A 24,262-nucleotide genomic window follows, 5' to 3' on the forward strand; every position below is an offset into this window, starting at 1 on the left:
CGCTTGTCAACAGCCTCCTCATCACGCTTCTCGGGGGCGTAGCTAGTGTAGTAGAAGCGCTTGTCAACAGCCTCCTCACTGCGCTTCTCGGGAGCGTAGGTAATGTAGTAAAAGCGCTTGTCTACTTCTTGAGAAGTCGACTCAAGCTGGTCATCGTTGGAGACAGGAAGCCCCAAAGTAATTCCAGTGGCTCCAAGGAGAGCGAGAATGTATGAGAGGTGCATCTTGAGGCTCGAAGAGGGTCGAAGAAGGCAAGGCAAAGAACGATGAGAAGGTGATGCTGATGATGAAGAGAGCCTTGACGGGGAGGGGCTATGATTCTTTATAATTCTCGAAAGGAGCGCGTTCATCTCACTTGCTCGGTAACGTTCGGCAAAAGCATTCCAGCAGTGTACGATTTTGACTATCGCGTATCATCTTCAATGAAAATTACATGTTTAATATCGCGGCGACAGCCACTTACGTAGTTCTTGCACCCATATCTGTATAAGTCATGCCCCCTATTTGGTAATTCGTGGAAACCCCGCTATCTTGATACTACGCTACGAGACAGAATATGACCAGGTATATTGATTTTCCAACTCACATCGCGTGACACTATATGCCCCCTACATCTTTTGGCATCTATATTATGCATGTCTGAGAAACAAATTGATGCTGCGGGCTTTCTGTATAGCATTAGGTTCATGCATGGCACTACCTGGTATAATGTCATGGCCAAGATGAAGGATTGACTCCTGGTTTGATTTAGGACTAATACGCCAGCCCTCCTAACAAGTATGTGTTCAAGTCCAATAGCAAATTGAGGGAGCTCTTTCAAGATATGTGTAAGATATCGTCCAAGTTAGTGACCTCTTCTACCCCTACCTGCCATGAGGTATTTGTTCCATCCTTCCACCAAGGCTGCTTATGCATTCCTCGCCCGGCATCACACCATCATGTCGTGATGCACGGAGTCAGTCAGTCTCACTAGTGTTTTCATTCCGACTGTAGGTGGGTTGAAAACATTCATGTAATCATGACGTCCCAGTTAGGGATTCTTTTTGCTCGACCTATCATGCGTTAAACCGCCATCTTGTTTTTGTCATGCATGTCACTGCATGTCCGCCTCTGTGATCGTCGTCCCAGCTCCGACAGTGCCTCGAAGAACGAGCGAAGAACCATTGTCGATCATTTCTAAATATGTATAATGTGATCTTGCCTCTTTTACTCAGGTGGATAATCCCGGTGGTTTTCACCGTCGCAATAATAGCTCTAACACTCTATTTTAATTTAGGGCATTGCTACCTACGCTTGTCTTCACTTGAGTGAATTCTCATTCACTATCTTCTCGCAATATTCTTGACATCCAACATGGGGTTTTCGGACATTCTGAAGCCTTTTCGCCGAGAGTTCAAGTTCCATTCGCTCAAGACAGAGAGTCACGACGGCTATGAGGAAGACATTGAGTCAGAGGAGCTCTTGACAAAGAGGAGTCCAAACGAACGAGGTCCCTCGACCGCTTGGATCTACCTGACAATTGCAAACGTTGGCATACTGAGCATCACTGTCTCTCTAATCCTCAGTGGTAAGGGCAGTTTCTCGAAGGAAGAGAAAAATGCCATTCTTAGGCCAGTGTCATGGTGGTGTAGGTCCATCCACTCCGACTTATCTGCTTCTCGCAGCTGACGAGCATGCACTACATTGTAGCACCCGTTCTAGATGACATAGAGGTCCCCAGCTACACCACAATGCTGAATGGCACGTTCTTTCCTCTACCAGAGGTCTCGATCGCCCGAGAGGAGCCCAGCGCTGCAAACGACGCCGCTTGGGCGAAGTATGAGAAGGTCTTGACCCATGTTGTCACCCGAGAACAGGTTCTGAAGCTAGGCAAAGATCCTGAAACAATAGCTCGGTTTGATAATGAGTATTGGGGCTTCGGCGATGATGCGTACATGGTTCAGCTCGATGTGATGCATGTAAGGTCCCCCTCGTCGTTCTGCTTTCCCCGGTCAATTGATCCCCAATACAACCGTCTCAGTAACTGACATTCGTATAATCTCAGCAAATCCACTGTCTGAACATGTTGCGTAAAGCTGCTTTCGCCGACTATCCAGGCTATGAACCTGAAATGGAACACAAAGACAAATTCGGGTGGATTCATCTTGGCCATTGCACTGATCTACTGCTGCAAAACATTCAGTGCAATGCTAATACAGAGGTACTGACTCTGGACTGGGTGGAGGGCCGTCAGGCTCCATGGCCGGATTTCAGTGTGAATCGCAAATGTCGGGACTTCAATGCGTTGGCAGAGTGGCAGCATGAGAATGCTGTTGACGCCGACAAGTTCGACGCGATGCATGCTCCCAAGGACGCCTTCGTGTGGCCAGCCCCATGGAAAAAACAAGACTACGAACTAGGCGTGAAGTTGGGTGACCATCATATGCAGGAAGGGCAAGTTCTCGGGGACCCACACCCACATATGCCTCATGACCATCAGTAATCGGAGAATCAGTTATTGTATTAATTTTCACGGTGGTGCAGAAACCGGATATGAGTGAATCAAGTATCACGTTTGGCTTACAGTTAGAGAGGAATGCATGCGGGAGAGCATCTTCTAAGCGTCTTATTGCTTTTCTTTTGGGGAGGTCACAATACAGTAAACACTTAGGGTTAGGATCTACAAGGCAGGGCGATCACTCCCCACGCAGCTCTCCGGTCCCCGCACCGACCCTATATTTCTTCTTAAGGTGACGTTCATGAAATATAATACTCATCTATAATGTAGTTGGGATCGAGAGATTCACGCTAGGATCTTCTGGCCCGACCTGCTTGGAGCAATGGTTCATGACGTGATCAGGCGGTCGACCCGACCCAGCATTCCTCTGCCCTGCAAGGATCGACGTGTTTGTGATCAACATCCATACTTCGTTGTTCATTGGCCACAGCCACTAGACATTTCATGGAGACAATCACCGCTGATCTCTTTGGATTCCCCTCGCGCTGCCTTTCAAAGACTGGCAGTCCGCCCTTTCTGCTTGTACGACGCCGACCCCGCACTGGTTTTGTGTATTATCACTGTCTCTCATTCCAGGACTTCCCGTTTCTCACTTCACTCCATTTGTGCTTTCGAACATGACTATACATGGCACATCTTCTGAACCGGGTCATCAGCACCATGGCGAAGATGAACCGTTCCTCTCAAGAGAGCAGCAGAATGAACCGGGCGCACCGGGTCAATCAAAGTGTAGCAGCCGGCCAGACTCAGAAATATCACCCCGCACTCGCCTGCGACTATTGATCACCTTGATAGTGATATTGTTATCATTTGAGATTGGAGGCCAGATGATTCCTGGTCCCATGATTAGAATCATTGAGGCCATCGCTTGCGATAATTATTGGCGTCACCACGACCCAGCTCGGTTGCCGGTGTCGGGTCATCTCCCAGAACACCTGTGCAAGATAGCCGAGGTGCAGACGGAAGTTGCCACTGTGAAAGGATATTCCGACCTACTCGAGGGTCTACTATGTTTGTCAAGCTCGGCCCGGAGAAACTCAATTGACGCTGACATTGCCTGCAGGTGCTATCTGCGCCATTCCCTATGGCTTGTTGGCGGACCGATATGGTCGCCGACGAGCCATCCGCCTGACTGTTCCTGGATTTCTGCTGAATGCAGTCATCACAAACTCCGTCCTCTGGTTCTCTAATGTGTTGCCCCTTCGAGCTATCTGGCTGGCATCCCTCAGTTGGATCATAGGTGGAGGACCAGCAGTAGCACTAGTTGTAATCTGGACCATGCTGGCAGATCTCACGTCAGATGCGCAGCGTGCAACGCTGTTCTTTCGGGTCGGAGTCGCCGGGCAAGTGGCGAGCTTCCTTGCTAGCATGATTAGCTCTGGGCTAATGGCTCTCAATCCTTGGATACCTCTGCTACTTGGTTGTGGTATCGTTATGACGGGGCTGGGATGTGCGCTCTCTCTTCCCGAGACCATGAACATGGTGGTGAAAAGACAGGAATCGACAGCGCCACGCTCGGATCATGAGCAAGAACCGACTAGCAACACATCTTGGAAGCCAGAGTCCGCATACCTGCCACTGCCGACTAAGATCAGACGCCTGATGCAACCTTACCTCTTCGTCTTTAATCCCTGTATACTCTTGCTTCTATTCTCCTTTGGCACGGTGGAGGTTGCGCAGCGCGCCTCTTCCTTTTTGTCACAGCACATCTCAACACAATTCACGTGGACGCTAGCACGAGCGAACCTGATTGTTTCCCTCCATGCAGCTATCACCATTCCTGTGTTCCTCTTCTTACTTCCATACCTATCAAAGAAGGTCTTCCATTCGCTATCCCTCCCAAGGAGAGACCTCCAGGTCGCTCGTCTCAGCCTTATCGCTCTTCTTTTAGGATCTCTCGGGATCGGTCTTTCTCCATCAGCATACGCTTTGATTGCAAGTGTATGTGTCCATGCTATGGGAGTCGGATTGCCCATAGTCACAAGATCCCTCGCCACCGCTCTAGTTAACCGGGAAGAAACCGCAAGACTTTACTCAGCGATCGAGCTCTTACAGTTTGTGGGAACCGTTCTTGGCAGTCTATGCTTCACGAACGTCTTCAATCTGGGACTTAGGATAGGCGGTATAGGAACGGGGTTGGTGTGGGTATTGGGAAGTCTGCTGTACGCGTTGGTCGGACTTGCGCTTGCACTTGTCTGGGTCTAGATTTGTCTACCTCGCTAGAACCTCGAACGCAGGCATGCATCTCTTTCTGTCGGAACCGCTATACTACAAATCTCAGTTTAACAGTTTTGTTAAGGCGCTGCGCAGACTCTCCTCCGGCAAGGATAGCAAGTCATTCGCACTCTCCTCGTAACACATATAATCTCCTCCATACCCTCTGGCACACGTAACATAGCGCATGAGAGTCGGGATCGCGCTGAAGTTCCCTCGAGACAGTTTCTCGACCGCCACCCGTCTTTCCTCTTCTGCGTCATGGTAACTCACATCCCACTTCGTGCTTGTCAGCTCTTCGAGTGCACACAGAATTCCTTTCTGGGAGACGTTGAAAGACTCAACGAACAGATATCTGTTCGCTATCTTCTCGGATGTCATTAGCATAGCGTTCTTGACGGCCAAGGCAGCGATGTGAAAAGTAGTCGTCGACCAATGATAATCACCGTATTCCTTCAGAATCATGGCATGCTTCCTTGAGAAATCATAACCTAGAAAGTTCGACAGTGCGCTGTGATGTCCTCAATATTTCAGCACCGCCCCTTTTCTCAGAAATGAAGAGCCCTGGGTACTGAATCCGTACTTACGTGTCGAAAAACGGACCTGTCACAAAAGCGGTCCACTTTAGTCCCTCAACCTCCTTACTCTGTAGATACTCCACGACTTGTCTCTTGTGGGTGACAAAAAACGGCGGAAGCAGTTGTGCTGCCTGCTCATTCCGCGTATCGTGTCCATACTCCGATGGCACAAAGTGCTTCACGCCAGCCTTGACGGCGGCGTCGATCAGAACTCTCTGCTGCGGCACAGCCTGTGCGGCGATCGCGCTGATGATAGCATCTTGACCGGTGAAGATCTTGACCAATTCGGATTCGCTTTTGTCGTACTCACCGCTGACGGTGTGGATTGTGATATGGGGTGGGAATTGCCGACTTCTGGATGATGACTGGCGTGTGAGGATGGACACGTGGAATTGGGCATCAGCGTCGAAAACGGACACTAGGTGCGGTCCGAGAAGGCCAGTCGCACCGACAATGAGGACTTTCTGGATTGGGGATGATGATGACATGGCTCGATTCGTAGTTGAGATTTCTTTTCCGTGAGTTCGGAAGTGAAGTCACGGATGTGATATACAAGTGTGTGATTAGTGTAAGTGAGTCAATGGGCATGACACATCATTTATTAGTTGCCATTGCTCCGCTCAAGAACAACCCTTGCTTTCTCTATTGGCTTGGCGTGCAGCTCGTGACCCCCTCCAGAATGCACGACACCTGCTAGTGATTAATTTTCCCGTTGATATGATGACTGAATCGAGTCACCGCCAACTACGTGCTTTTGCGTGGCTAGAGGGCAATTAAGCCGTCGTAGGGCTACAAGGGTGGAATGATTTGAGGTAGGGGGCCCAGTGACCGGACTTATATGGAGCGGTGCGGGCCACTACACCAAAAAGCTTAAGACAAATTCCTGCTTGCTTGTCCCTGCCGACCTTTTTCATACAGCTGCCTGGCCTGAAGAGGGCTTGGTGGATATGACATGGTGGGACAGTTGTCGCAGGGTAGATGGGCCCGTGGGATGGGCTCAGGGCCTGATTCCCCATAATTAATGCCTGATTCCTCCTGGCAGTCAATGATAAACGGCCAAGGCAAATTTCATGATTGTAAAGCACGATTGTGTTAGAGGCACACGTAAATTAATCCAAGAGGCCGCGCGGTGACAGATTCCTGATTTCCTTCTATATGGAATTTGTCTAGCACCAAGTTTGACATTTGTTTTGTCATACGAAGAGGTAGCCTATGGCCGATGCCGATATGCATCAGATCACTTTCTATTGCCTTCCTTACACGCAGTTAGACATCGCTCAAGTACTCCCTCGGAGACACCAATTGCTATAGTATCGGCACTATTTTTCAATGATAGTAGACTTAGCAAGCCTGTAGCCAAGTACTCGACTGCTTCGAAGGTAGCATCTCTGCATACTATGTGAATTTTAACCATCTTGAACACGTACCCGTAAGTCGCGACCGGTGGCTTGGGAGCAGGGTATGCTAATTAGGGCTACCTACCTGGAACGCTATCGACATCACCGCCCAGGCGCTCTACGCTTCGCTTCAATGTCAGCGTCCTCGTCTCACCACCATTCATGGCGCAGAGCAGAGAACAAGCCTACCATGACTGCTCAAATCAAGGCTTATATTTGCTCCCACGACTTGATGCGCATTCAATAGCGATCTGAGGATGTACTGGGCTATCTTGCAGCTTGATCTCTCCCCGATCCCGTCTTCGTTTCAAGAGGCTTTTGCCCTCATACTCGACGTATTTCCCTTTTGTCTTTGTGGTAGTATTTGCAATTACCTCTGCGGGGGAACGAACTTCTACCGACAGCCTGCGTCTACGGTCCAGAGCAAGATCGTTAAACACGACTTGCCAGAGGTCCTTTCGTTCTCGGAAACCGTAGATCACAAACTACTTAGTGCATTACTGGGTAAATTTGATAACAGCATCTCTGTGCAAATCAGAAATTAGATATAATCAGATTCGCCAGTGTAAATGAGCCATAATCGAATTTCAAAATGATAAAGCTAAATCCTATCTTAGTTCCTGAGGCGCCCATCCTTCTGGCAGAATCCCCACAGATAGCACGGAACTGGTAGTAGACTTCGCATATCCTGTATTTCTTGGCCCCCGAACCACATACAATGCCTCAATTATCTCGCGAAAGGTGAGAAGTGCAGATGTCGCAAAAGTGACGGACCTCAATCAATTCAATCAAAGAACAAGGGTAGCAAGGTTGAGCACCCTGTTCGATTACGAAATGCTTCTCGTCTAATGTCATCTCAACCATCGCCCTCGCTTGGCAGTCGGCTATAGATCATTCAGCAGTTTACCCGTTCGCTCAAGAACGCGCTGGAAAGTTGATTCTTCGCTTGCATTCAATTTGAATTCAAATGTTACTCGACTGTCGACGTAAACAAGCGGTTATTTAATCAAAATCCATATACTTAACGTCGGCATGAGCTTAGCAGAAGTTAGGCTTGTTGGCCCCTACCACCACCAGATCGATAGTGGGAATTGACGCTTTGGCAGACTCAATGATTGGAAGATGGAGTGCACGATCGTGTCCACAGATTCATCGAACCCCACAAGTTCCCCTTGATAAAGATTTCGCTTATCATGGCAAGTCCGGCACTATGCAGGTGGCCTTGGCGACGATGCCTCGGTAGAGAACCCTGCATTTTGATGGAAACTTTACTGAGACAATTTAGGGCTAATCTTTCTATTCAACCGCCAGCCCCCCTTTTGATGCCTCTCTCTCTCTCGATGACTATCATTGATTCTCCTCGATCAATTATCATAGCATCTGTCAGTGATGTTCTCGTACGTCGGAGCACCGAAATCATATCTGCTCGGCTTCGAGCCAATGGATAGGTATCATACTCGTGCTCTCGACCGTCCTTGTATTGGGTTTGCAATCTTATGGGTGAGTCATAAAGTCATACTTTTTCTTCAGGAAGTAGCAAAACTTTTTAAACTCACTGCGAACAGGCTGACTACTCCTGCGGTCAAATTATCGCGACTCTGACCGCAGTCGAAGACCCCAACCCAACCACTTACCTTCGCCTCGACTGGAGATCCCGCTAAAATCCGCGACACTAACAATCCTGGAGACGCAGCTGCATCCACGCACAAGCCCGTCGCGAGCGGGTTACGCTCAGCCATCCAGCATCTACGCGCCAGTGGTGGAGGCGGATTCAGGTAATGCTTCCGGGGGTTCCTGGTGTATCTGGCCCTCATGTGGCTCGATACGGGCGTGGCTGTTCTGTTTCTCGCGTTGAATCCGGTTTGGAATGGCAATAGTCCGGTCTGATGGGTGATAGTTTCATCGGTGGAATGCTCCTGGCCACCCGGCCGGTAGGCTGGGTCCGACTTGTGATCGCCGACAACTCCCCTCGGAGCCCTTATCGGCGAATGCTCGGCTTCAAACACTGGCCTCGCATCGCCCATGCAGCTGCGTTGAACAGTGCTGTCATATGTATGGTGTTCTATCTGCATCATATTGCCGTCAGGCTCGCTGGTTTGGTCGTTATGAGCGCGTTTACTGTCAGGCATGCATCTGCAGTGCTTCTGAGGCTTCTCGTGTTCTTCGATAGCGTTCTGTCGCTTGTATTGTTCGCGGTGGTCTCCCTGCCTGCGAGGGCGATTTTTGCCCGCATCGCCGCCTCGATGCTGCCCGAGGATAATCCAATCGTGCCTTTCGAGCGCCTGTTTGGCGGCAAGTTGCAGCCCGAGATTGGGGAGAGCAGCAGCGGATTTGGGGACGGCACGCTTAGAATCAGGGATGCCTGGGCCACGTTCAACGGTATGCTCGCATTCGCTACTTGAAGTTTGTCTGAAAGACGCTGGCCATTGAGGTTCCGCTAGGCGTCGTTATGTGTCTTCTATTCTATGGTGAGATGAGGTGGCAGGGATCATCGTGACTGGCTAGAGTTTTCGCTTGGATTGACGCTTCTGTTCGAATTGCGATACTACATCCAAGCACTAAGGCCCTGGCTGCCACACACGTGTGCATTAGCGTATGGCTCTTTATTGAGAAGAACAAAAACCTCTTGACAACCCGGAGCCCTCGTTGGCCGGGCTGACTAGTCTACGGCTGTGATTTCTTAGCTAGCCTCCGTAGCCTCAATGTCACCACCCTCAACGCTCCAAGGCCCGTCGAAAATTGCTGACTTGCTGGCTCAGGAATGGGCACTTGGGACAATCCTCTTGATCTCTCGTTGTTATGACTGGAAATAGTTAACACGACTGTGTAAGATAAACGCGTCTGGAATTACGCAGCCGAAAGACCAGCCACGCCGACAGAATAATCCAAAAACTGGTATACAAGAATTCTCGCCATTATCAACCTGTTACCGGGCTTGATTCGTCTCTGATCTGCATTTACCCCCTCGCGCCGGACCTGCGCCTCCCCCGGGCTACCCGCGAGGACCCCCAGGTGCCATCGCAAATCATGGGTCATTTCCAGAGGTCCTCTTATAACCCTAACCCACTGCCCAGACCCAAATCGTGGCTACACCGGACCATATGCGCAAGTAGGCAGCATACCGCGATAAATATCTACCTCTTCGCCCGTCAGCCCCATGCCACTGGGGTCGCGATTGAGGAGGAAACGCTCGAGCTGGGTGGCTGGAAGACCGGCGAAATCGCCGGCGCGGGTGCGACGCCGCTCCAGCAAGCGCTGGCAGTGCTGGTGGACCTGCCAGGCGCGCAGCTGGGCTTTGTTGTACTGAACGATGAAGAGACAGGTCTGGAGGAAGACAAGGATGACAACCACGAGAAGGAGGCCGGAGCGCGTGCAGAAGAAGCGTAGCGCGAGAGGGACCTTGTCGGTAGTGTTATAGTGGTTGAAGCCGCCTGCATCGGCACCGGCACCGGCACCAGCACCAGAACCAGAGCCACCAGGACTATAACCAGCAGAAGCATAAGGGCTATAACCAGCAGAAGAATAAGGGTTGCTGTACGCGTACGTGTACGTCCGGCGAGCACCACCGGCAGTCTTCTGCGGGGCAGCCATCCACCCTACGCCCCAACGGTCGTAGGCCTGCCGTTTGTGCGGATCCGAGAGCAGTTCGTGGGCGGCGACGATCATGCGATACCGCGAGGCACGGACGGTTGGGGCCAGCGCGGACGGCACGGTCCTGTGGCGGTCGGGGTGGTAGAGCTTGGCCCGCTCGTAGAAGGCGCTCTTGCGGTAGGGCTCGCCGGGCTGCAGCCCCAGGACGCGATACGGAGTCAGCTCATCGGCTGTGGAGGGCCAGGAGTCGGACTTTTTGTGTATGTTGCGGATTGGGATCAAGTGGAAGGAGTGTCGAGGGGTGCTGGATGAGGTGAAGTACCCTCCCAGAAACACCGTGGGACCTAGGACGATCTTACGCATGTCCATGGCGACGGTGCTGCAGAGGTAGAGAGTGCGAGATAGAGGAAAAAGGGAGGGGGAAAGAGAAGGGAAGGGGGACGGCGAGAGAGAAAGACAAAGAGGTGAAATAGTATGTATAGTCCTGTATGCTCCTCGTTTCTGGAATGGCATTCTTTAATAAATCTCAGGCCAACATTGAGGAGAATAAGCGCCGCCAGTCTTTGAGATTATATTCAATTCTAGTTCAGGTATCAATCGGCCAGGAGACACTGCAATTGGCGTTGCATCTGAACTCTGACCAATTCTGCTACCAAGTAACCCAGTCGCTCCCACAAGAATCTTCGTGATCAGTTGACTGAAAGCAGAGGAACCGGCGGCAGACGCGAGAGTGTGGCATTCGTGCCAAAAAGAAAGAAAGGGATTGAGAGAATTTGAGCGGATATGTTTCTGTACGCGGGGGAGATCTATCGGGTGCTGCAGCCAATATTTCCACATCCGCCACACTGGCGTATCACACTGCAGTATGCACTGCTCAGATGAGCTGCACAGTCTATTCACAGCATAATACTTGGAACTTTGATCACCAGCGGTAGTCACGTTGTTTTTCTCACTGTACTGGTCATCACTTGAGCTGTCTTGCCCCGTGCTCCTAAATTGCGCCTAGTTATAGACCCGCAGAGGATTGGGTGTCCAACAAGCTTAAATAGGGCCTGCTGGCATACTGGGTATATCTGACCTATAGACTTCACCATTATCACACGATCGGTGCAACCTCTGTTCGCCCAGACGAAGATCCTACAAGCAAGACAAGCTGAGGCATTGCATTTCACTATATCATGCTGAGAACCGTCGCCACCAAAGCCACCACAAAAGCGACACTGGCTTCCCGGAGAAATGCCTTTTGTTTCGAGCCCAACCCCGTCCCACGGCTGCCACTGACACGGTCGCCATGGTCATGGCAAAAGGCAGCGTTCTTTACGCCAAATCACAAGTAGGTTCTACCAAGGCTCTCCCAAGGTCATCAGCAGTACTTACGAGGGAAAATTCTCCGCTATTTAGGTTCTCGAGTGTGAATGCTTCATGGTTGAACAAGCATGAGAGAAGGAGAGGATAGGAGATGAGAAGGCAGAGACAGGGTGGACAGGAACGAAGAAGCCTTGCATGTATCTAAGATCCATATCCGCAAGTCCCAAGGTCCTATTCATGTCAGATTGGAGATACATGCAAGTAGCTCGCGGATAGAAATCAGATCAAGGACTACAGGCTATACAGAGAAACCGCCACCGGAAACACCCGAAACAAAAACGCAAACTATCCATCATGACAGGCCCCATTCTGCCATGCAGACTGAGCAGAATGTGAAAAGCGGCCGAGAGTGAGTTCCCCGACCATGACGCCTCCCATAACGGCGGCCAGGATTCCGAGGTTGAATGTCATGACAGCTAACATTCTGGATATTTCTCAGGTCACGGTGGTTAGCGACCTGGCTTAATGACGAACATAGACAACCCTTACAGCAGATAGCCGGTCAACGCTCGAATGCCCTCCAGGAGAGTGTTAAGGCCATCGGTCTGCCAGCGCCACGGTCTCGAAGCAACCCAGGTGGGGAAGGGACAAGCAAGGCGGCGGAGGAGCAGCCGATCGTTGCTGGCATAGGCCTTTTCATGACCGGGAATAAGGTCCGCGCTGGGAGCCGAATTGGCCCCGTCGTCCCATTCTTCAAGCCCCGAAAACGACTGCAGTGGGAGGCTACTCGCAACTGAGCCGGGGATTTGCGTGGCGTCGATCTGGTAGCGAAGAGCAGTGAGAAAGCGGTTGAACCATGCAAGCAGAAATAGGGCTATCAGGGCGGCAAGATAAGCGCCCGGGGAGGTGGTGGAGAAAGCAGAGGCAAATAGGGTGATTTGCGTGCCCCCGCGGAAGATGGCTGACATGGCCATACACTCATGTTCCGACTCGGAGCCATTCATGCTCATGCTGAGGGTCATCTTGCGCCCCGCTAGAAGCTCCGTGAGTTGAGTCTTCAGAGAGGTTGGTTGTGTGTTGCCTGGGTTTTGTACAAGAGGCTGCAAAAATAGTATGAGCTGTCAGCTCGACATGTGCCCGTGTAACCAAGCTGTTACGGTCTGCTTCTCCTTTTCGCATGGACAGGAATCCTCATCAGATATCCGCTCAAATACGCTCACTCGCATGCATACAGTACCGACCAGACCGGCCCAGTGGCTGTCCCTTACACCGGTGGAGGGCATTCCCGGCCCACGAACAGGGATGCTGTTAAATTGTAGTGTTTCAACCCGTGCTTCCATCCAGATAGAACAATATATCCTTGACTCCTTCCCGCATCTGACCACTCTACGAAGTACCATCAGCTCGTACGCAGGCTGACAATAGATATTCAGCTGATACAGACACAAGGCACCCTTGCCTATGAATGATGCGAATAAGTGGTTTGCAGAGGGGCAGTTTAAGATGCAAAATACGCCGTACAACTTGTGAGGTGGCAACAGACTGCTCAAGCTGTGTTAGCAGATGACACATCAGCACGGCTCGTATTAGGGGCCACAGGGTGTTGAAGAGACGGGGTTTTTCTGTACTAAGTCTTTAGCCATAATGAATGCTAGATAAAGTACTTGGTATACTGTATATATATTGCTACGGAGTAAAGTGATATCGTATTCTTATCAATGCCAGATAGAAATGTAGGTTTATCTCTTGCACGACGATTAGACTGAACAGAGTCAGCAGGATTAGAAATGGGACCGGGTGGCTGGAAACACTGAGTTTCTCAGTTGAAACCTTTGCCAAGCTGTTAATGTGCGCACTTAGTCCAAGGGAAAGGGTGATGGTGGTGGTGGTGGTGGAGCTCATATCCATGTCCATCATTGTGGTGGAGGAGAGGCCGTGGCCGCGGAGGAGTAAAGTAGTCGCAGATAAAGAGGAGGATGAAATGATCGATCGAGAAAAAGAGGAGAGAGAGACACACACAGAGAGAATCAGAAAAGGGTGAATGAAAAAAAATAATTGAAGTTATCGGGCAACAACTCCAAATGGAGGAGATTGTGTAGGGTTTATCATTCTATCATTTGGCGTCAACCTGCATCGACCCGCCACGCTTTGACACTAATTCCACGCCAATTGTGCACTAAAGCACTATGCCGCGTGCTGGCTTGTCCGAAATCTTCTCAAATGTGCTCAAATCTTGACGACAATTCTCCCTCCAAAGATTGGCTCAGGCGAGGGTGATAATAACCTCCGTAAATATGTGTGTTGGAGTTGAAATTCTGTCTCGACGCGTGGCATGTTCCCATGCAGTTATTTCTTTTCTACTCCGGAATACTGAGTGGATTTAACTTCATTGCAACTGGCCCCGCACGAAGTAAGGAATGAAAGAAAGACTCGAATGTATTTTTCTTCAATTCTTCAATTCTTTAATTCTTTCCTTTGCAACTAAACATCGCTTGTTTTCTCTATCTTCGCTCTGAATCCCCTTCATTTTTGTCTCGACACAGTCACCATGGTGTGGTGGCGCTGCTCGCTCAAACGTGGCTAACTGTGCTTTCGATACCCTGGCTTCGGTATGCACAGTACAGTACATACAGTACTGCCCATCCCCTACTTCTCGCTTTCCTACAACACTAAAATCTTCATCGCAGCAATCAGTGTTACGAGTTCTTCCGGTTCTCCCACTACGTCGCCGCGCTGGTCTTCATCATATTCCTGTTCTTCCACTGCGACTTCCGCCTCTCCTCCTGGAACTACTTTATCGCCACGGCGGTGCTCTACACCCTCTGCTGGGCCTACTCCCAGCTAAAGACCTACTTTGAGTTTGGCTGACACCATCGGGCCCTGATTGAGGCTGTCTCGCGCCAAACCCTGGAAATAACGATCTCGACCTCGCGCGTGCACTGGCGCACCGGCCAGCACCTCTTCTTGCGCTTCCTCACGCCGGACGCCCACATGTTCACTACGCATCTCTTCACGATCGCGTCTCTGCCCAGTGCGCTCGACCCGGAGCAGTCGGAGCTCGTCTTCTACGCGCTGGTTCCCCAGGGCACCACCAGGCACCTGCTCGCCCGGGCGACCTCTCACGATGCCAGCCAGGCGGTTGCCTCTACCCAGGCACGGATCCTCGCGGCGGGACTGCCGGGACGCGAGATTTGGTTGCACCAGGAGGGGTTCAGACATTGAGCTGAGCCTGCAATTGGCGAGACGGTGCTCGAGTTCAGCGTTGCGCACTGTTCACTATGTAGCGGTTGCAGAAGATAGCTTAATGCTTAATTCAAAAGTTCTCAATGCAATTTAAACACCACCCTTAGCTCATACTAATGGCCAGTTCCGGGTATTCGCTTCCGCTCCATTGGCATTGCTTGTGCTTTCTTCTTCTTGCTTTGTGTGTACGGCTGGTAGCTTGATTATACGTAGACAGAGCCAAGCGGGATATCCTCACTTGACAAGTAAATCAAGATAGGGCGGATCACTTGAACAGAGACTCTTACTTGTGCAGAGGGGCTAGAACAGGTTGTTCCTGCAAAGTAGATCGAGGCATGGATGACTCGTTAGAGACCATCCTCCGATTTTCGCTGCACGCGGGAATATCTTCAAGGCACTCGCTAACGAACAGAAGCCGCAGGAAGGACACAACACCACTTACTCGCTGAAGATTCAATACAAGGAATTATCATATTCGCTAGAGGGACCAGCACCAGCACCAGCACCAGGGTCCCGACACGTCCTCGCTCTGTCCAAGCGTCTCGCATCGACCCCAGCGCCAGCAAACCTATATCCACAAACTACACTCCGGGCCTCGGCGTCGGCGTCTTCACAATCCTCGCATTCCTCTCCCGGCACCACCGCGGTGACTGCGTGCGCAGCACCACGAGCATCGTGCCAACCGCCACGAGATCCAACAACGCCAGCCCCAGGAAACAATACCCCCAGCCCATGCGCTCGACGAGGGGGCCCACCACCACCGCCGCAACTGCCGCGCCGGGACTGCGCAGCATGTTGCCCAGCGCGAACGCCCCCGCCGCCTGCTGGGCCACGCATAGGGTCAGGAAGCTGTTGGAGGCGACGAACATCCAAGACATACCGAACCCGACTTCCAGGATGATTCGGCATTAGCCATAACCGGCATAAACAACAGTCGACCGGAAAAGGCGGGCGAGGTTTCACATACCTAAAAACGTCGAAATCAAGACCGCAGCCGGATGGACCGCGTAGCGCACGAAGAAGCCGAACATGATCAAACCTACGGACGCGATCCCAAGCCCCCAGATTTGGTCATTCAACCGCATCTCAGGCGTGACGCGCTCCGCACCCAGCTTCTGCTCGAGGCGCGCGCGCTGCCAGTCGGAGAAGCGGCCCCCCGCCACGGAGCCGATGATCATGGCGACGCCGACGACCACGTAACCCGCCCCGACCGCACTGGTGGACCAGCCGTACACTTTCTCAAGGGCGGAGGGCAGCTGAATGGCGATGCAGAAGTAGGAAGAGTACAACAGGGCGGTGTTGACGCAGGCGATGCCGATGGGCGGGTAGGAGAAGAGGCGCCAGTAGCCGCGCAGCGTGGGTTTCGGGGGCGCAGGCCCGCGTACACTCTCCTCGGCTTCGGGTGACACCCAGCGCGGCGGCCATAGGAACCAGCTCTTGTCAGCGTAGAGGGCGCCGTTGCCGACGCGCGCGCGGAGGGTTTCCGGGAGGAAGAAGAGGAGGGCGAGCCATAATGCCGTGCCGGAGATGGCTACAGGTGTGTGCATATATGCGCGTGTCAGTTGGTAGCTTGGAATGCGGGGGCTCAGGTCAGGGCACAGGCGATGAAGGCATACATACCTAGGAATGCGAAGATCCACCGCCACGAGGCATTGCCCGCTATGGCGCCGCCGATCAAGGGTCCGAATATTGGCCCACACTGCGGCCCGAAGAGAAAGTACGACATGGCCCGTCCGCGCTGTTTGGGCTCGGTGATCTGTAGAAGTATGAGTTAGTAGACAGGTTTACTCGCTGGCCAGTTGACCAATGGAGCTTACATCTGCAACTGTCCCCGCGCCCAGGGAGACCACCGCCGCGGACCCAAACGCTTGCACGATGCGCAGAACAATGAGAGCGCCATAGTTGGCCGGGATCGCGGCCAGCAGGATGTTGGCTGCAATGTAGACCAGAAGAGAGGTCAAATAGAGCGGGCGCCTGCCTCCGCGATCGGCAAAGCTGGACCAGAACAGGGGCTGATGGGGGACGGTTAGATTAGTAGGTGCATGCAGTTCAATTGTTGGCAAGTAGACGCACCCCAAAGGCAAATACCACCATAAACACCGTCACCGTCACATTAATCTCCGTCGCGGTCACATGAAAAGCATCTTCGAGGATCGGCAAAGCCGGGAGATAGATGTTGCCCGCAAAAGGCCCAAAGAAGCCGGCAATAGTGACCAAGGTGAGAACCAAGCGTTGCTGCCGTGGAGACAGGACGGTGTACGGAGGGGGTCGCGGTCGGACTTCGGCCACTGGGCCTTTCGCCTGGCCGCTTGCAGGGACGGGGTCTAAGGGGGTAGAAGATGGCGGTTGGGACAGGGCCTGCACCTCCTGTTGTTGCTGTTGCTTCTCATCTGACATAATAGTCTGTCTGGTCGAAGGTGGTGCAAGGGAGTAAGAGAGGGGTGGGAGGGAGGGCTACTCGCGCTAGCCCTAACAATGCTTGAGTTGTTCACTCAATCTCTACGCTTGATATCCACCCCCATGGCCGGATAATCTCTTCTAATACTTCTTCATCACGGCTCAGATCCAGTCAGCCTTTCTGATCACCGCAGCTCCGGAGTATAGATTTGCTGAAGGGGCGAGAGAGAAAGAGAGACTCACAAGTCCGGACATGGGCGAGGCTGGTCCAAGCGGAGTGGGGCGCTGCAGGATCGGACTCAGCGCCATGCATCCCTCATGTCTAAGAGATTATTCTGCGCAAATTCGCTCAAACTAGTGGCTCGCAGCCAAGAGCACCAATCATGAAATCTGCTCATAGTAGCGCAGGAGGCGCGATGGATGTGTATGTGGGAGTAAAAGTGAACGTGATAGACATATAGCCACCTCTACTACGGCGTCGTGGCGAGCACATCGGCCTTGGCACACACCGACTGCAGACTATTGTCTACTGGCAGGGATGTTTCTTTTCCACATCGCACGCCCGAGATTACGTGGAGAGCGAACAGACTATCCACCAGCGAAGCCCGTCCAGACAGTATATCAGTCCAACGGACATCTGGACTCGAGGTTTCCTGCGACCTGATCACCTCATTCTCAACGTCGCTTGCTGCACCTTCGCCCGTCACCTGCCATGATGTCACAGAACCACGAGTCCCCTGAGCACTATGTGTCTGGTCCTCGCGACAATAACAGTGACAAAGGCATCCTACATACACAGACTGCCGTCGAGGGAGATGTCGAAGCTCGCGAGGAGCCACCAACCAGCGATGGGGTTTTCAACTCCAGACACGCGCTGTGGGGGTTTCTCGTGCTCTGCTTCTCGGTAACATCACCCTGTCCGACCTGTCAGTCCTGCACTGGTGTGCTAATCATAGTGGTGTTGGACAGACTGGTCCAGTATCGGGAATGTCGTCGACCTATGCATCGGCGGCTATTCTCTCCGCGGCCAACGTCCTCGGACACCAAGCAGGGACCAACAAGCCGTGTCCCCGACGTGGCACGAGCATCAACTGTGTGGTCAAGTTTGGCGCGGGCGAGATCGACTATGCCAGTTACACGTAAGCTGTTCTTGGACTTTTCTTTTCCGCACTCTTGCTGATACAGGATAGACTGTACCTCCGTGCAATCAGCCGGGCGACAGAGGGCGTGTTGGCGATCATCACCGCCGGGATTGCTGATTACTCTGGTACGTACAGCACCAGCTGCAACGCGCACGTCTTACTATATTCTGTGCTGATGCAGAGTTTAGACTACCGCAAAACCATGATGATGACCTCAATCTTCCTCTTCGGCGTCCTGGCGCTCCCCTTTGCGGGGCTCACCGGCCAATCCTACAGCCATCTGACCGCGCTGTCCGTGTTGTACTGCGCGCTCACCACCGTCCAAGGCATCTACACTGTCATCGAAGGCTCCTACATCCCAATCTTCATGCGCTCAACGGGCTGGTTCGGGACCTCGGTGGTAGGCCGTAGTGACAACAGCGCCGAAGGCAGGATCTGGCAGAAGGGCGTGTCGGTCAGTGTGCTGGCGCTGGTGTCGAGCAACGTCGGGGCTCTGGCGGCGCTGATCATTGGCATCATTCTTGTGTATGGTCGCGGCTCCTATGTTGCCGTCGGATACTTCAACTACCTCCTCGCGATCACCATCGCGGGCTGTATGACCAGTGAGCTCCCTTGCCCAAACCACCGCCACACCAAACTAACCATCACAGTCGTCTTCGCTTGCCTCGGCCACTGGCTCCTGCCCAATGTGCAGGGCAAGAAACTGGAGCGGCCACGCGACGCGCTCACGCTCCCGATGCGCAATTGGGTGCGGCTTATCCGCCACGCACCCCGCTACTCGGAAGCCTTCAAACTCTGCATCGGCTGGGTCCTGTGGAACACGGGGTACAGCAACCACCTGACGCTCATCGGGACGCTCTTTCTAGAAGTAACGGGGATCTCGCGCAGCTCCGGGGTGTACTCAGTGTGGTCATTCATGAGCGTGATCCTCGCGTGCGTGGGGAGCCTAAGCTTCATGTTCCTATACCCGCGGCTGAGACTTCCCGTCAAAACCTGGGCGTACACGCTGCTGGTGATTAACATCCTGTGCGTGCTGTGGGGGTGCATCGGCATGAGTCCGCACGTCACTATCGGCTACAAGCACAGCGCCGAGTTCTGGGTCGAGCAGGTGCTATTCATGTCGACCAGCAGCGCCCTGCGCGCCTACAACCGCGCTATCTACTCCTCGCTGATCCCGCGCAACGCCGAGGCCCAGTTTTTTGGACTGGAGATCACCCTGGATTTGGCCACCGGGTGGGTCAACCCGCTCGTGATGGGAGTGATCCAGGACCGCACGCATAATTTGCGTTTTCCGATGATTCCCAACCTGTTGCTTATGCTGGTCGCGCTGGGGTTCTACTTCTCTGTGAATATGCGCAAGGGGATTGAGCAGGCGAAGATTCCGCTGGAGCTTTAGGGAGGGTGTGAGAAGAGGGACGGAGCTTGATGCTCCGATTATAGGGCTTAATATGTGCAGAGATTGGGCAGGGGAGGGACTAAGGTGGGTTTGGGGACTCGGGGAACTTGGGAGGCATTTTCCTTCTAACAGACAGAAAATAAGCGACATGATTGTGATTCACAGGATGAGTACAGACTATCCGTATAGCTAGGCTAGAGAATAACTCGGATAGACTGTTTCTTCATCTAAATCAATAGCTTGGGATTCCTCGGTAAATAATCTCCGACAGCCTTGTCAAAACAATGAGCTCGAAGTAGAACTACCAAGCACAGAACACCATAAAATAAAAGCGTAAGCACTACAACTCCCTGCTCCGTAATCTGCCGACGTGCCCAGAATGACTATAATCAACCGAACAACTAGCGCTCAGCTCCAACCCGGCTATACTTGTGTGGCTCGAAGTAAAAACCCTTAAAGCTCAAAGGAACACAACCTGCCAGAAAATGTGGGAGGGAGTCTGTGCAGGACTGCTGCTGCCATCGTCATATCATGCTCAAAGTCTCTCCCGCTACTAAGTAGTAAGTACTAACAGTTCCTTCGATCTCACTCTCCTCCACTTCCCCCCAACTGGTGTTCCATGGACACGAAAAACCCCTCTTGATTACCCCTCATATGTCTCACACTAGAGAAAGAATGCCCTCATTGACTCACTCCGGGTCGCACGGACTGAAAATTAGCCGCAAGCCGCGAGGGTGTAGGGGTCCCGCCTGTATATGTTAGCCAGAAAGAACATATGTTCTTGAAGTGTGGCAAACAGGGGGGCATTCCAATCCCCTCCTCGCACATTAAGAAAAAGTAATATCAGAAGGATTAAAAAGGCATCTTACCGGCACCATCCTCGGCACCCAACTCTCATCCAATCTCCAAGTCAACTTATCAAGCAACCCCATGAGCAACACCCGCATCTGGAGCATGGCGAATTTCTCGCCGAGACAGGCGCGAGCCCCCCCGTGAAATGAGATAAACTCCGCTCTCGCTTTGGCCCGCCGGTAGGTCCGCGAGATCTCCTGGTCGGTGGTCCCCCACCGCGTGGGCTGGAACTCGTTGGCTGAGGCGCCCCACGCCCCCTCGTCGCGGTTGGTCGCGTAGCTGTGATACCCGACATACGTCCCCTCGGGGAGCTCGATCTCGTCGCCCAGTTGCGTGCGTACGGCTACCCGTCGGTTGATCAGCTGCGAGATCGGGGGGAAGAGGCGCAGGCATTCGAGAATGGTGGCCGTCAGATAGGGGAGTTGCTCCCAACCAGGATTATTTGTTAAGGATGTTAGGCTTAGGCCAGAGGCGCGGATTTCGTGGCGGAGGCGTGACTGGACCTCCTGCGTAGATTACTCTTGTCAATGTAAAGCTTTGATCCCATGCGTGAATCTTCTCTCTTAGGGCTCGACCCTCGGGAAGAGGGGGGGGGCTAACCGGATGCTGCGCCAGCAGGTACAGAGTCGAAATCATCAGTAATTGCGGGTTTTCCTGTCCTGCCACATACACCACCATCAGGTTATCGCGGAACTCTTTGTCCGAGAGCGTGCCATCGCGCCAGGCCTGCGCTAGACGGCTGCCGAGACTGCTTTGGAGGTGGTTGTCAGCGCGCTCCACCAGGATCGTGGACTGCAGAGCGGCGGCGAATGAGCGCACTAGCTGGCGGGCCCTGATTCTTGAAGGGATCAGCGCGCTCAGCCGATCCAGCACCGGAAAGCTCATGAAAAGGGGCCGGAACAGATACTGCTTGAGGGTAAGCTGCAGCTGGTGGAGGGGCGCCGGCTGGTCGGCCAGCATCATGGTGCGCGCAATCTCCGGCTGGCCCAGCACACAATGCAGCAAATTGGCACTCGAGTACCGCTGCAGAACCTCCTGTACGGCGACGCCATGTGGCCCCTGCACCTTCTGCAGGTGGAGCAGCCATGCGCACAGCTGCTGGGTATGTTCCACCAGTGGTTCGACCGCAAACGCACTGGGCAATAGCCCGGGTTGCACCACGCTGCGATATCGCCGCCACTCCTCGCCACGCGCGGAGATGATGTTCGATCCTGCGTGAGACAAATCTGCTCAATACTGCGCATGAAGGATGAAAACGAAAAGGAAAGAAGGGAAAGCTAAGGGGACTAAGGAGTAAGGAAGGACCCGAGACACTCACCTAGAAATTCAGCCAAGACGCTGTGCGGAATCTTTTTCTGATTGCCACTCTTGTGATAGATGTCCTCTCGCTTTAGCATCTCCAAAACGAGCGAGGGCCGCTGCACGAGCACGTTCCATTGGCCGCCAAAAAACATCTTGACAGCCCCCTTCTCGCGGAGGAGGGGGGCGATGTAGTGGAGAAACACTTCCTCCTGGTCGACATCCTTGATCAGCGGGAGCAGGCTTACCCAGAACGGAACCGTGGGCACACCATACGGCTGCTGCGGAGGGGCGAGAGAGCTGTAGTAGAGGGCGAGCAGCAGCCCGAACAGTCCAAGTAGGTATGGAAGCATGGCGTTGATACGAAGAACACTGTCTGGCCAAGGAAGTGGTGAGATGCACAGCTGGACTGGGGTGACTTCTCTTTCAGCTCCGAATCCTAGCTCCTCTTTATAGACTCTGTTTAACGAGACATGGCCGAGTGGATACCTTGCTGAGGCTCTAAAGCAGTGTTCAAGAATCTCGAGCCGGCTGTCGTATACAATACCTCCCAAGAAGACCGAGTGAAGAATCCATGCATTAGCGAGTTATATAGTCCCCCAGGTCTTTCCGTGCAAGTAAGGGCATTCTGAAGCGCCATCCGAGCGTGCGTTTAGACTCTGTTTATATTCCCTTTCTTCCCTTCTTGCCTTGCAGCCCGGAATCTTCTTCTATCTTCAATCCTCTACCTCTGTTCGAATGGACGGTAGTTCTTTTTATATCCGGGCTATTGCCAGTTACATTCGCACTGGCGAAGGTAGCCTCATCCAATCGTTCGGCTATGGTAATGATAACGTCTGCTTGAAGGAGGCGTGGTCCAAGCTACAGCCAGTCTTCGCGACGCAGGAGCCAAGCTCGTGGCGTGTTCTGTCTTCCGTGTGGGAAGATGGAGGGCGCAACTCGATCTATGAGCTGCAGAGACAGCAGGGGGTTCTGGGCGTGGTGGTGCGCGACTCCTCATGCCCAAAGTCGGACGAGGTCTTTGCTCGATTACTGCTCAACCACCTGAGTCGGTATGGCGCTGAGCTGACCAAGCGGGTCTGCTGCAACGGGGAGGCTATTGCCAATCGCCTAGTCGAGGTCTTCGAGCAAGAGCTACTATTCCAGCCCCCCGGTTCGCAGTGGGACGCGGTTGGGCGGGCCGCGATGCATAAGACCATCTCGTTTTTCACAGCGCGTCAGCTCCCCTTCGTAATGTGTCTACCCGCCTTTCCCTGCAAATCATCGAACCTCAACAAGGTGGGCGGCGTGGGCCCGGACCGGGGCGAGGAGCTGGCTCTGCGTCGGCTGCACCGGGTGCTGGGTCGTTTGCAGGACATATACGAGCCTGGGGCATATCTCTGCATTATCAGTGACGGCCACGTCTTCAGCGACTGCAGTAGGTCTTCACCCTCGCTGTACCTCCAGCGGATACGTACTAAATATGCCTGTAGTCGGCGTCAACGACACCCAGGTAGACCAGTACGGCGTGCAGCTACACAACCTGAACCGCGCCATCGGCGACAGCGACTCTAAACGCATCAGCTTTTTGTCTCTACCCGACCTGCTGGAAGGTGGACAGGCGGGCCATAACCTAAACCTCCCAGCAGTGCCACATCACATCCGTACCAAATTGACTGACGAGTCCGAGCTCTGCCGGCAGATGTTGATGCACATGTGCGGATCCAACTCCGACAGCCTGCGCAAGCAGATCCTCAACCAGGATACGGGCGTGCTGGCGCTGTACCGGGGGTTCGCGCGGTTCATGCTCGAAGACCTGGAGGAGCACGCGGCCGCGGTGGCGCTCTCGCGCTCGCAGCGCAAGAAACTGTCTGAGAAGCTGGCCTTCGAGATGATCCTGCGCAACCAGGCCTACTCGAACATGACGGAGATGTTCCTGCCGCATTTCCTGCGGCTGTCCATCCACTCCCACCCGAACAGCGGGCCCAAGTTTGGGATCTGCCTCTTCGACCGCGCCACGACCCGCGTGGTCAGCCGGATCAACGAGCTCGCCAGCCTCGGGGAGTTCGGCGACGCCTCTCCGCACCTGCTCCACATCCCCACGCCCTGGCATAACTGCGTATTTCAGATCGCGGGGCACGAGGGGATATTCGTAACGAAAACCAAGGTCGTCCGTGAGGGCCTGTCAAGCGGTCAGGTGCGCGGGGAATGGGTCACTGGCGATGCGGCGGCCGGCCAGGGGGGTTACTTTGCGCTCAGCTGGGCGGAGGTGGTGGTTGGTGAACCGACGACGACGGCGACAACAACGACAGAGACGAAGTCGGCGATTGAGCTGGTCGTGACTGGTCTGGACTCTCCGATGTCCCCGG

At 53.2% G+C, this 24,262-nt stretch overlaps 12 protein-coding genes across 12 annotated transcripts; 6 read left to right on the top strand and 6 right to left on the bottom strand.

Moving 5' to 3' along the window:
• Positions 1 to 11: 11 nt before the first annotated feature.
• Positions 12 to 224, bottom strand: BO97DRAFT_426647 (uncharacterized protein; the record flags this gene model as incomplete). Its single annotated transcript, XM_025697139.1, has 1 exon — positions 12 to 224. A coding segment is annotated over one exon (213 nt), but the record flags the coding sequence as incomplete, so codon positions are not given.
• Positions 225 to 1,353: 1,129 nt separating this feature from the next.
• BO97DRAFT_456613 (oxidase ustYa family protein) lies at positions 1,354 to 2,561 on the top strand (the record flags this gene model as incomplete). The annotated part of the gene is made up of 3 exons (XM_025699180.1): positions 1,354 to 1,627; positions 1,690 to 1,958; positions 2,045 to 2,561. 3 exons carry the CDS (start codon positions 1,354 to 1,356, stop codon positions 2,480 to 2,482), a joined length of 981 nt encoding a protein of 326 aa, XP_025549277.1. The 3' UTR covers positions 2,483 to 2,561.
• A 472-nt stretch (positions 2,562 to 3,033) lies between these two features.
• Positions 3,034 to 4,702, top strand: BO97DRAFT_456615 (MFS transporter; the record flags this gene model as incomplete). Its single annotated transcript, XM_025699181.1, has 2 exons — positions 3,034 to 3,508; positions 3,561 to 4,702. The coding sequence occupies exons 1-2, from the start codon at positions 3,115 to 3,117 to the stop codon at positions 4,700 to 4,702; spliced, it is 1,536 nt and encodes a 511-aa protein (XP_025549278.1). The 5' UTR covers positions 3,034 to 3,114.
• A 72-nt stretch (positions 4,703 to 4,774) lies between these two features.
• Positions 4,775 to 5,777, bottom strand: BO97DRAFT_416161 (isoflavone reductase family protein; the record flags this gene model as incomplete). Its single annotated transcript, XM_025696425.1, has 2 exons — positions 4,775 to 5,202; positions 5,315 to 5,777. The coding sequence occupies 2 exons, from the start codon at positions 5,775 to 5,777 to the stop codon at positions 4,775 to 4,777; spliced, it is 891 nt and encodes a 296-aa protein (XP_025549279.1).
• A 2,298-nt stretch (positions 5,778 to 8,075) lies between these two features.
• On the top strand, positions 8,076 to 9,088 carry BO97DRAFT_426651 (uncharacterized protein; the record flags this gene model as incomplete). Its single annotated transcript, XM_025697140.1, has 3 exons — positions 8,076 to 8,186; positions 8,295 to 8,461; positions 8,584 to 9,088. 3 exons carry the CDS (start codon positions 8,076 to 8,078, stop codon positions 9,086 to 9,088), a joined length of 783 nt encoding a protein of 260 aa, XP_025549280.1.
• A 645-nt stretch (positions 9,089 to 9,733) lies between these two features.
• Positions 9,734 to 10,780, bottom strand: BO97DRAFT_444812 (J domain-containing protein). Its single transcript, XM_025698493.1, has one exon. The coding sequence runs from the start codon at positions 10,644 to 10,646 to the stop codon at positions 9,774 to 9,776; it is 873 nt and encodes a 290-aa protein (XP_025549281.1). The 5' UTR covers positions 10,647 to 10,780; the 3' UTR covers positions 9,734 to 9,773.
• A 1,051-nt stretch (positions 10,781 to 11,831) lies between these two features.
• crmD (putative copper transporter crmD) lies at positions 11,832 to 12,721 on the bottom strand. Its single transcript, XM_025690113.1, has 2 exons — positions 12,135 to 12,721; positions 11,832 to 12,069 (listed from the first exon to the last, which is right to left on the bottom strand). Exons 1-2 carry the CDS (start codon positions 12,605 to 12,607, stop codon positions 11,931 to 11,933), a joined length of 612 nt encoding a protein of 203 aa, XP_025549282.1. The 5' UTR covers positions 12,608 to 12,721; the 3' UTR covers positions 11,832 to 11,930.
• A 1,412-nt stretch (positions 12,722 to 14,133) lies between these two features.
• BO97DRAFT_426654 (uncharacterized protein) lies at positions 14,134 to 14,807 on the top strand (the record flags this gene model as incomplete). Its single annotated transcript, XM_025697141.1, has 3 exons — positions 14,134 to 14,138; positions 14,273 to 14,393; positions 14,475 to 14,807. The coding sequence occupies 3 exons, from the start codon at positions 14,134 to 14,136 to the stop codon at positions 14,805 to 14,807; spliced, it is 459 nt and encodes a 152-aa protein (XP_025549283.1).
• Positions 14,808 to 15,442: 635 nt separating this feature from the next.
• Positions 15,443 to 17,129, bottom strand: BO97DRAFT_325622 (putative MFS transporter; the record flags this gene model as incomplete). Its single annotated transcript, XM_025691307.1, has 5 exons — positions 15,443 to 15,717; positions 15,796 to 16,359; positions 16,449 to 16,584; positions 16,646 to 16,840; positions 16,902 to 17,129. Coding segments are annotated over 5 exons (1,398 nt in total), but the record flags the coding sequence as incomplete, so codon positions are not given.
• A 764-nt stretch (positions 17,130 to 17,893) lies between these two features.
• Positions 17,894 to 19,833, top strand: BO97DRAFT_407067 (MFS transporter). The gene is made up of 4 exons (XM_025695563.1): positions 17,894 to 18,364; positions 18,416 to 18,492; positions 18,556 to 18,969; positions 19,018 to 19,833. Exons 1-4 carry the CDS (start codon positions 18,213 to 18,215, stop codon positions 19,761 to 19,763), a joined length of 1,389 nt encoding a protein of 462 aa, XP_025549285.1. The 5' UTR covers positions 17,894 to 18,212; the 3' UTR covers positions 19,764 to 19,833.
• Positions 19,834 to 20,452: 619 nt separating this feature from the next.
• Positions 20,453 to 22,267, bottom strand: BO97DRAFT_426657 (cytochrome P450; the record flags this gene model as incomplete). The annotated part of the gene is made up of 4 exons (XM_025697142.1): positions 20,453 to 20,512; positions 20,633 to 21,121; positions 21,216 to 21,826; positions 21,934 to 22,267. The coding sequence occupies 4 exons, from the start codon at positions 22,265 to 22,267 to the stop codon at positions 20,453 to 20,455; spliced, it is 1,494 nt and encodes a 497-aa protein (XP_025549286.1).
• A 736-nt stretch (positions 22,268 to 23,003) lies between these two features.
• Positions 23,004 to 24,150, top strand: BO97DRAFT_309635 (isocyanide synthase family protein; the record flags this gene model as incomplete). The annotated part of the gene is made up of 2 exons (XM_025691201.1): positions 23,004 to 23,331; positions 23,411 to 24,150. Coding segments are annotated over 2 exons (1,068 nt in total), but the record flags the coding sequence as incomplete, so codon positions are not given.
• Between the last annotated feature and the right edge of the window lie 112 nt (positions 24,151 to 24,262).

This window comes from Aspergillus homomorphus, assembly GCF_003184865.1.
Source record: "Aspergillus homomorphus CBS 101889 unplaced genomic scaffold BO97scaffold_31, whole genome shotgun sequence".
Taxonomy (NCBI): Eukaryota; Fungi; Ascomycota; class Eurotiomycetes; order Eurotiales; family Aspergillaceae; genus Aspergillus; species Aspergillus homomorphus.